This window comes from Rhinopithecus bieti, unplaced genomic scaffold, assembly GCF_001698545.2.
Source record: "Rhinopithecus bieti isolate Rb0 unplaced genomic scaffold, ASM169854v2 scaffold_19, whole genome shotgun sequence".
NCBI lineage: Eukaryota > Metazoa > Chordata > Mammalia > Primates > Cercopithecidae > Rhinopithecus > Rhinopithecus bieti.
The window spans coordinates 146,897-158,048 of NW_016803360.1; the positions used below are offsets into that span (position 1 = coordinate 146,897).

Sequence of the window (11,152 nt, forward strand, 5' to 3'; positions counted from 1 at the left end):
ACACATGCACATGTATGTTTATTGCAGCACTATTCACAATAGCAAAGACTTGGAATCAACCCAAATGTCCATCTGTGACAGACTGGATTAAGAAAATGTGGCACATATACACCATGGAATACTATGCAGCCATAAAAAAGGATGAGTTTGCGTCCTTTGTAGGGACATGGATGCAGCTGGAAACCATCATTCTTAGCAAACTATCACAAGAACAGAAAACCAAACACCGCATGTTCTCACTCATAGGTGGGAACTGAACAATGAGATCACTTGGACTCGGGAAGGGGAACATCACACACTGGGGCCTATCATGGGGAGGGGGGAGGAGGGAGGGATTGCATTGGGGAGTTATACATGATATAAATGATGAATTGATGGGTGCTGACGAGTTGATGGGTGCAGCACACCAACATGGCACAAGTATACATATGTAACAAACCTGCACGTTATGCACATGTACCCTAGAACTTAAAGTATAATAAAAAAAAAAAAAAAGAGAGGGTTTTCAAAAGCCTGGAGATATTATAAGCTGTGTGGATGCTGATGGAAAAAAATTGGCAAAGAAGGAAGATTCATGAAGCAGAGGAGCAAGGAGAATTGCTACAGAAATGTCCTTAAGAAAGGGGAAGGGGCTTGATCTCAGGCACAAGTGGAGTAGTTGGCATCTCATCCATGGGAGCAGGTGGAGACTGATGGGAAGATAGGGTGGTGAAAGCATACAGAAAGTCTCCATGGATTTTTTAACATTTTATTTTGTTGTTGAAGCAATGTCATCACTGGAGATTGAGAATGGGGTAGGTTAGAAAGAATAGAAGGCATGACATAGCTATTTAAGAGAATGAGTAAATGAATGAATGGCTTTAGGAAATATCAAAGGATTGTTGCAGTACTTAGAGCCCTGAGTGGTCATGAATTTGAATTGAGATCAGACACATACCTGTGAGTGTTGTTTTCTTAAGCCAATATTAATACACAGATGCAAGTGTTGAATAGATTGAGATTTTAACTTAAGCAGAGTTGGAATGTTGCCAGATTAGTAAGAGGATAAAAGAGAATGGCTAGAAAGTTGTGGAGAAATGCAGGGGAGTATTATGATGATTGATGCACAATGGACTACCGGAGGGAAGATAAGGCATAGAGTGGGGTGCAGGGCTGGGGGGTGTGGTGAGAGGAACTGGAAAAGATAGGACAGTAGTCCCAGTAGCATCGAAGAATTGTTGGAGGGAGTAAGTTCAAAAGGTAGAAGATACGGTTGAAGAGAGACAACTAAATTGAAAGTGGCAGATCAAACCGAAGGTGAGGTATTTAGTAATGACACCACCTAGGGCATGACCACAGGCGTGAATAACTCAAGGGTGTAGAAGATGATCGGCAGAGAGGAGGTCTTAGAAATGGGAGGTCAGATAGCAGAAGGATCATTTGTGTGGGTGAGATCATAATAATATAATATTGAGATCTCAATGGAGATAGTATTAGAGATAATTATAATTAAAATCACAGCGGATCTCAAAGATTGGTCCGCAGACTAGCAAATGCCAATGTCCCTGACTTGTTAGAATTGCAAACTTTTGAGTACCCCCTAGATCTAGTGAATGAGAAACTCTGGGAGCCGGGCCCTGCAAAGAGTAGTTTAACAAGTCCCCTAGGTGATTTTGATGCACATTAAGGTTTGATAACTATTAATACTTCTATAGTAGCAGATGATAGATAAATTAACAGCTTGAAGAAGTAACAAAAAGTTCAATAAGTTAGCATTAAACTACACCTGAAAGTTGTTGCAAGGTTAAGTGAGAGGAACCTTAAAATTAAAGGGAGCAGCATTTGTAAAGAAAAGCTAGAATCATGAAAAGACCTAAGGTAAGATCAAATGAAATTATGTAGAAGTGTAAAATTCTTAACTGTTAGTATCTGAAAATCATGCATTCCTTGCTCGGAAGGCATTGCATTAGTGCTTTAGGAATCCTGATAAAACGTCACAAACTTCTGTTCATTGGTATTAGGGACAGAATAGAGTGAGTGCTTGAAGAACTGCCTTGGCTTACCAATCTATCTCTTCACAACTTCCAATCATCTCTAGGGAACCTAGCAGAAATAGTTCCACAGAGCAAAAGTTATAATACAGAATGTGATTAAAGGGGGACGCAGACTCTTAATGACGTCAGGTATTCCCGGGACCCGCCCACCGTGGGTGTTTTCCACCTACAGCCAGGCGCCTCCGGGGGCGGGGCTTGCTCAGTGTTGACGTCACTACTGAGCGACGGGCGCGTTCCGTTGGCGGCGGATTCGAAAGTTCTGACCCGGGTTTCTCTGCCTGAAGAAGCGTAAGAGGGACCGGATTGTTATCACTGGCCCAGTGTCCCCGGAGCTTGTGTGAGATACAGAGAGCACCTCGGACGCTGAGGCAGCTGGTACTTGACGGAGAGGATGGCGCTGTCGACCATAGTCTCCCAGAAGAAGCAGATAAAGCGGAAGGCTCCCCGTGGCTTTCTAAAGCGAGTCTTCAAGCGACAGAAGCCTCAACTTCGTCTGGAGAAAAGTGGTGACTTACTGGTGAGATTCCATCCCTTCTCGGGCTGGGAATGGGGCACGGGAGAGGTAAGGGCAATAACCTCCAGCCTTTGTTTTTCCGCCCCGAGCCAATTTATAGCTCTTTCAGGCCTATGTTTAAGGCAGTTCCAACAATGACAGGATACGTATGCCCTACTCTGGCATGTCAGTTCATATTCCTGGCGCTCAGTTGTACCGGGCCGCGCCGAAACGTAAATATCTGGATCTTCTTAAAGGGAAGCTCTTAGTCACGTGAGCTTAACGTACAGTTACTGCTTACAGTTTTTAAATATTGCTGTTTAGGAACACAATCTGGCACCGTGATTAATGTACTTGCAAAGGGTATGAAAGATTCACCCTTTAAAAAATAGATTTTGGAATTCAGTCTGTGCCATTTTTATTTAGCTATTGTAAAAGGCATTGCTCACATGCCTTTTAAGGGCCTCCCTTCTTGCCTCCCTCCTTTTCCTCCCTCCGTCTCTCCTCTATTTACGCATTTAACCAAACATGTTGCCCTATTTCCTCTAGGTTAGGGTGCTTACTAAAGGACCCTGATGGGAAAGTTTATTTGTAGGAAGAATGCTCTCAACTGTTAATTCATTTTGCTAGACAAATAATAGAACACCTAGTCAGTTTTTAAGCTAGACTACTAAAGCCTGCTTATCTGACTCATAATACCTGAAGCATAATATTCTCCTAATAAGAAGCCACAATCAACCCACTGTGTAATAATGTTTCTGTCTTGAAATAAATTCAGTTTTTGTGTTGAATGCTTGGAATATATATTCCTCTGGCACAATGAACGCTATTTCTCTAGGTTTAAACCACAGGAGGCATGTTCGGTATCTTGTCCTTGGCTTTTTGAGTAAAGGAGCCATTACAAATGGACACATAATTTCCAGGAGATCAAGGTACAGAATTGTGGGTAATATGGGTAATAAGAGCATACTGTATGAATAGTCTTAGGAATGCATCATCCTAGCTGTTCTTAAACGACATTTGTTTTTCTACCTCCTCTTTCCTCTTTTACTTCCCGGAGTTCTCCACTGCTACCCTATCTGTTTCTTCCTTTTTGCTAAACTGCTATAGAATTATCGCCACTTTTCTCCTAATTTGGTCTCTGAAGCCAAAACACAACAAAAACACATTTTCCCCCAGAAAAGTATTACTTCTATCTTCTGTCCTTCTTTTTTGTTACTTTCTTAAATCCTGTAAGAAGAGGCAATACAGGCTGTCTTGCGCTTCGACCCCAATTAACTACCCCATGCTGGTGATAGAGGTGGCACAAATGAACGGAATTAAAATGAAATTCACTTGCAAAACATTTTTACGTAGTGTATTATGGAGCTTTCACTGGGGCTTCTAAGTGGAGGGAGAGGAAATGTACCTGATCAAAGATATCCAGGAGACTACCAGCTGATGCAAATTGCTTAGTCGAAATTTCTCAAGTAGTTAGCATCCTCCCACATCTACCCCTTTCTTCCTCCGAAGAACCCATGGACAGAGGAGCTCCATAGTGCGGTGGGATCCAGGTGGCATGGGAAAGTGGGTGAGTTGAAATTTCAAGCGGTTGCATTGATGGGGTATAGAATGTTCTTTTGGTCACTAGCTTTTCCCAGGTAGTATGCTCGTCGTCTTTGGCTTTTATTAAACAGTTCCCCTTCACTGTCTTGTATATGGCATGGTTTACAGCTTTCTGCTCACCTTTGACACTTCATAATCTTATCCAGTTCAATGAGTTAGCAGAAAGTTCAATGAGTTAGCATTAAACTACACCTGAAAGTTATTCCAAGATTAAGTGAGAGGAACCTTAAAATTAAAGGGAGCAGCCTTTGTAAAGAAAAGCTAGAATCATGAAAAGACCTAAGGTAAGATCAAATGAGATTATGTAGAAGTGTAATTCACTTGCATCCCACATCATCCACAAAGTTTTCTGTAGTTAAGGCAGTTAGTTTTGATCCGTTCTTTTTTCTGAACTTGGACAACAGTAAGAGTATACATCATACAATTGAGCTGTTGGGACTCTTAACACTGTTGTCCAGGAGTTTCATATGTTGATGCCTCCTAGTGTGGTATGCAGCTTCTTGAGGAGAATGAGTAGTTCCTTCTTTGTCTCCCATTATCTTTAACACAAAATTAATCTACTTTTATGCTGCATTTGTACATGATGTTTCTTCTGCTTGAAGAAGTCTTCTCTCTACTTGGCAACCTATAATTTTTTCAAAATCCATTTCGTATGTTACTTCAGTGAAGCTTTCCTTAATGTCCTTAGAAAGGATCAATCTTATCCTTCTCCATCATCTGTTGTCACACATTTGCCTTTTTCTTTATGGGTTTTATCCTACTAGTCTGGGAACTTGAATTTGGAAATTTTTGTATTCCTGGTGTTTTGCATAATAGCTTCAACATTCTGAGTCTACAATTAATTTTGTAAATGCAACTCTGTGTGGATTGATGTTATTTCTAGCATTTTATTTATAATTGCTTTGTGTTATTTTATCATTCTTCACTGGCTGTTTGTTATTTTGTTTGTTTTATGCCTTATTTGATTGTTTAGCCCCAGGGATGATACTAGGGAGAGAGTTAACATGTTAAATGTAAAGAAATGCTGTGCAAATATCTGGGTGCTTATAGTTCATGTAAAATTCAAAAGTGCTATGACAAAGGGAGGAGGAAGTCAGACTGGCCCAGTCTTTCTGTCAACTGAGACTGTCAATAAGTATTTCTTTATAAATTTTCCTTTGATTTATTTTTAAGCAAGCAGATTTTCAAAAGTAACTTATTGATGGAATAGCTTACCTTTTTCAAGTTAGAATGCCTAGCTAATACCCTAAAACTAACTTTTGTTCTGACCATTTTAATATAAACCTTAGTGCATTGGAGTAGCACCACTCAATTAACTGTTTCATGACAGATATAGGTTGCTTGAGAAAATTTTTGTGAGATCTGAAAAAGTAATACTAATTTATCTCAGTATCTGTATTAGGGTTCGCTAGAGGGACAGAACTAATAGGATAGATGTATATATGAAGTGGAGTTTATTAAGGAGTATTGACTCACACAGTCACAAGGTGAAGTCCCACAGTAGGCCATCTGCAAGCTGAGGAGCAAGGAAGCCAGTTCCAGTCCCAGTCCCAAAACCTCAAAAGTAGGGAAGCCGACAATGCAGCCTTCACTCTGTGGCCGAAGGCCCTAGAGCCACTGGTAAATTAGTGGTGTAAGTCCAAGAGTCCAAAAGCTGAAGAACTTGTAGTTTGATGTTCAAAGGCTGGAAGCATCCAGCACGGGAGAAAGATGAAGGCTGGAAGACTCAGCAAGTCAAGTACTTTCACATTCTTCTGCCTGCTTTATTCTAGCCATCCTGGCAGCTGATTAGATGGTGCCCACCCAGATTGAGGGTGGGTCTGCCCAGTCCACTGACTCCAATATTATTTTCCTTTGGCAACACCCTTACAGACACACCCAGGAACAATACTTTTCATCCTTCAGTCAAGTTGACACTCAGTATTAACCATCACAGTATCCACGGCTCATGACCATGAAGAGGAAAGGGTATTCCATCTAGGTTAGTGAATTAAGTCTTAAGACAGTGTGGTTTAATCGAATCTGATTAAAAAAAAAATTTTTTTTTTGCCTTATTTGGGGAGATGTGGTGGGGTCTTCATGCAATAATAATTATTAGCTACCTACTATGTATTAAAAAATGTGTTAAGGGACACTGGGGATAGAGTGTTGAAAAGGCTAGGCATAATTCGTGTCCTTAGAGTACACTGAGGAAGACAGCTAAGTGAAAAATTACAGCATGATGTAGTCTATGCACTGATAGGAAGTTCAGAGTGCTGTGGATCAATATAACCTTACATATTGGGGGAAGCTGGACTTTTCAGAGAAGTCTATAAACAAGTAGGATGCCTAGAGGCAAGGTTGCATTTGAATTCTCAAAGAAATTCAAAAGGCTTAGTGTAGAACTGGAAGCTTAGAACAGTGAGAGGTGAAACTAGAACCCCAGTCAAGTGGGATTTAGTGTTAAGGAATTTGGAATTTATGCTGAGGGTATCTGGAAGCTATTTACTTTTAGAAGTACAAAGTATAGATTAACAAATGAAATTGTGCCATATTATGGGGTGTTTTTGCTACCAAAATAAATGGGCTATCATTGAAAGATTAAAAAATAATTGGCACAGTATAATGTAAATAATTGGTATTGGGTTGCTTTACCTCGGAGTTCTTGTGAGAATCAAAGAAGATAGTGCATCAAAAATGTACCAAAAGAATATCCACCTTTTATAGATTGTTCATCTTGTTTAAATTCCCAAACCTCTGTTTTCTCCACATATCACTAGAACATTTAATTAAATACCTATATAACAATCTATTAAAGATTTCTGCATTATAGAAAGCATTAAAATACCATATTACTAGTTATTTAACATTTGATGAACTGTGGGAGAGTGTTCAGTACACAAGATAGTGAATATTAAGTATTGTGTATAAATTGTTCTTCTAACTGCAAAGATCACTTGCCATGATGTAAATAACAAAATAAATCATGTTAAAGACACCATCTAATTGGATCTAAGTTGGTAGTGCCCTCCGGTACCTGGCAGAAGCAAAGGATGGGGAAGATATGTCCAATAATATAAATAAGAGTACTACATATGATCCTAGATTGGAGACTGAGATACAACTTTAGCTCACTTCACATTGTCTTCTGCTTGGATTACATGTACTTTAACTTTTCTCCAAAGAATGTGCTTGTAGATTAGGACTTTTGTTGCTTTGGATGGTGATTTTGAGTAAAATACTTAACAAAATGTTATTTTATATGACATATCAGCGCTTGTTTATACATATATGTAATCAGATAATATTGACATATTATCTGATGATGAGTACATATGTTTTGCGTATATAGAGCTTGTTTCTGTAAGAATGTACAAGAAAGTGTCAGCAATGGTTGATTGGGGGATGAGATGGGGAATAGACTTATTTTTGATAGTCTACCCTTTTATAAACTTTGTTGTTTTATATTTTAAAATAATTATAGACTCAAAAGAAGGTGCAAAAATAGTACACAGTTTCCATGTATCCTTTACCCAGCTTTCCACAGTTCTCATATCTTACATAACTATAGTTTTTTTATTGACTTTTAAATTTTTCAGTCTGCTTATATTACCTATTTTAAATAATTTTTTAAAAGAGGCTTGAAGATTATTAATAGTAAGTATGGTTATTTTATGATAGTTGTTGGATGACAAATAACTTGACCTTTGTGCATACACTTTTCAATTTAGCAGACTTAAACAATTTCAACTATTAACATGTTTTTAAACAAATATTTCAAATTAAATATATCTGTTTAAAATCTTTGACCTCAGATTGTAGAATAATAGCCTAAAATGTAGTTGTTGGTATGTTTTGATTTAAAATTTCTGGAAATTTTAAATTATGTTATAAATTAAAATCCATTTGGAATCAGAAGCAGGAATATTTGTTACTAAGTGAATCTTACATACATTTTGATATATAATGATGCTTTACAAAATGGCCTTTGCTCTGCCTTGCATAGCTTGTTTCATGTATTGCAGTGACCAAGTCTCTCTGCAGGGAATCTAAGAGGGACTGAATTCTATGTAATTTTAAATAGACTTAATTTACTTAATCACAATGGTAAATAGTATAACAATACATTTTGAGATAATTAATTTTTAAAAATCATTATTTCAGTGCATCAGTATTTGAGCTTAAAAATCCACTTGGATTTTCTGTTTTAAAGGTCCATCTGAACTGCTTACTCTTTGTTCATCGATTAGCAGAAGAGTCCAGGACAAACGCTTGTGAGAGTAAGTGTAGAGTCATTAACAAGGAGCATGTACTGGCTGCAGCAAAGGTAAAATCCAGATTTCTTTTCTTGAGCAAGAATTAAACTTCAAAATTATCACTCGTTTCATCACCTCTCCCTGATTTGTATACCTTACTCAGCTTTGTTGAGTCGATATTTGGCCTTTTATGAGTTAATTATTTTAATTAAGGAGTTAGATTTCCTCCATATGTATATTATTGATTTCCAATGGTAATATTAATGGCCACTGCTTTAGAGGAAACGTTCATGTTCCTACAGACTGCTAATCTGTAGACGGAGAAGATATATCACCTTGAAATTTATCAAAACTTACTTTCTTCTTGATCGTTTAAAATTATCCTAATTACCTCATTGTATTAGTCCATTTTCACACTGCTATAAAGAAATACCCAAGACTGGGTTATTTATGAAGGAAAGAGAATTCACTCACTATCAGAAGAACAACATGGGAAAACCGCCCCATGATCCAATCACCTCCCTTTCTCAACATGAAGGGATTACAATTCGAGATCAGATTTTGGTGGGGACACAAAGCCAAAGCATATCACTATTTGTTTTCTTTTAACTTTGTTTTGGCAGAGGTTGCAGTGTGCTGAGATGGCACCATTGCACTCTAGCCTGGGCAACAAGAGCAAAAGTGCGTCTCAAAAAAAAGAAAAAAAAAAATACAAGTAGAGATGATTGCTTTTACTGTTATTTTATGTAATGTTAAGAATATATTGTCTACGGCGCAATTTTCCAGATATGTTCCTGAAAATGTTATTTCCAAATGATGTTAATCAAGGCCCTACCTTAAACACTTCTGTGGTCAAATAAGTGTAGATAACCTGGCATACTATACTTCCTTGATTAGTCACAGTATTATCGTAGAACTTGTTTCTATAAGAATATGTAAGAAACTGGCAACCACAGTTGACTGGGGATGACAGAGGAGAGAAACTTATTTTTGACAGTCTACCTTTTTGTAGACGTTTTGTTTTAAATTTATTTTAAAATAAGAAGGCACAAAAAATAGTTTAGAGTTCCCATGCACCCTGTATCAAGTTTCTCATAATCCTAATGTCTTATATAACTATAGTTATATAAAGTTATGAAAGGCCAAGAGAGAAATACAGCAGTAAGGAAACCTGTTGAACTCCGTTTAGTATTTTGTAAGCTTATTTGAGTACATAATATACTCAGCATTTTGTAAATTCATTTGACTATTCAAACTTTCTTTTGAAGTACACATGATATTATCTTGTAGAACAGAGAAGTACTAACCTAGATACAGATTTATTTGATGGTCTTGTGGAAGTCTAGAAGTGTGCATGTCTTGGCATTTTCTAGGGATTTTAAATTATCTTGCAATTATAAACATTCCGACAAATTTCTAGACTGTTAAAGTCAATGTAAATATTTTCTGCAGGAAAACAACGCTTCAGATATTGAAGAATATACATGTATTTTTTAAATTTAGGATTTGTATTAATAAACTGTAGGTTTGTTTACTTAAAATCGTAGATAAGTTTAAAAAAAAACAAATATTCTGACTAATGCTGTCAGTCTTTTTACAACTAAAAATCTCCTTTTTTAAAAAATTTGTACCACACAGACTATATATTTTAAAAATAATCTACTTAACAAGTTGTTCAGCATAAGATGACCAGTTTTAGTTTCAAATGATTATAATTCCAGTCCAAATATAAGAAATATTAATGTTGCAGCGATTTGCTACTATAACAGTCATGTGAAAGCTATTTATAATAGACTTTTTGCATTAGAATATGTTAACCCTTAACTGGTGTTATGATAACTCCAATTAATAACTAAATTGTCCCTAAATTTCAATTCGAAACCATTAATCTAGAACACTTGTTTATTTACCAGTGAAAGAAATTAAACATCTAGCAGTAAACTAATAAAGCCAGTTTTAGAATCTAGGCATTTTCATATTCATGACGATAAACTATTTTAGAGACAATCTAAACTAAAGACAAAAATTCCTCAATCATTTCCAAATTGGGTTTGATAAAGTCAATCTGCTATTATGCACCCAGAAGCCATTAAACTTTTGTTTAAAGAATGATGTTTTGTTTTTCATAATATAATATAATATTATTCTTCCCCTCTTACAGGTAACTTCTAAAGAAGAGCAGAGGTTAGAAGTCAAAGAATATATTCTTGAAAGTTATTATGATGCCTTCTTTTGGGCGGTAACAGATCATAAAGACTTTTTTACACATCAATTTGGGATTATTAAATATTGGCTATAAGTGATGTGTGTGTTCGTATTTTTTTTTCTGGCATGAAATATCTCAAGTAAATGCGTAGGACTATTTAACTCTTTTATGGGAATTACTATTATTTTTATTTTAAATGTCCTCTAGTTCAGTTTGCTTTTGTTGCTATTGCAAATATTTTATGTATCAAAAATGAAATCTTACTATATTAAATACTTTGAAAATGTACTTCTTAGAATTAAGTTTATATATTTAGATTTAGCCACAGTTAACTATGGAATTTAATCTCTGAAGAAAGACAAATGCAGTCAAATCTAGGTGCACTTTCAATATTTTAACTTTTAATGTCTTTGCAAAGCAAAGCAATCTACTTTTACATTATGCCAGTAGTAATGTTATAATTTCTCAACTGGACAATTATAAACATCAGGTAGGTTTTTCAAAACCTCTCTCCCTCCCAAAACCAAAATAATAGAAATTATGGAGCAAATGACTTATTTTCTTCAGGTCTCATGGATTT

The 11,152-nt window shown here is 36.5% G+C and overlaps 1 protein-coding gene across 1 annotated transcript; it reads left to right on the plus strand.

Moving 5' to 3' along the window:
* The first annotated feature begins 2,261 nt into the window (after positions 1 to 2,261).
* CENPW (centromere protein W) lies at positions 2,262 to 10,665 on the plus strand. The gene is made up of 3 exons (XM_017879302.1): positions 2,262 to 2,550; positions 8,324 to 8,437; positions 10,528 to 10,665. The coding sequence occupies exons 1-3, from the start codon at positions 2,425 to 2,427 to the stop codon at positions 10,663 to 10,665; spliced, it is 378 nt and encodes a 125-aa protein (XP_017734791.1). The 5' UTR covers positions 2,262 to 2,424.
* The last annotated feature ends 487 nt before the right edge of the window (positions 10,666 to 11,152 follow it).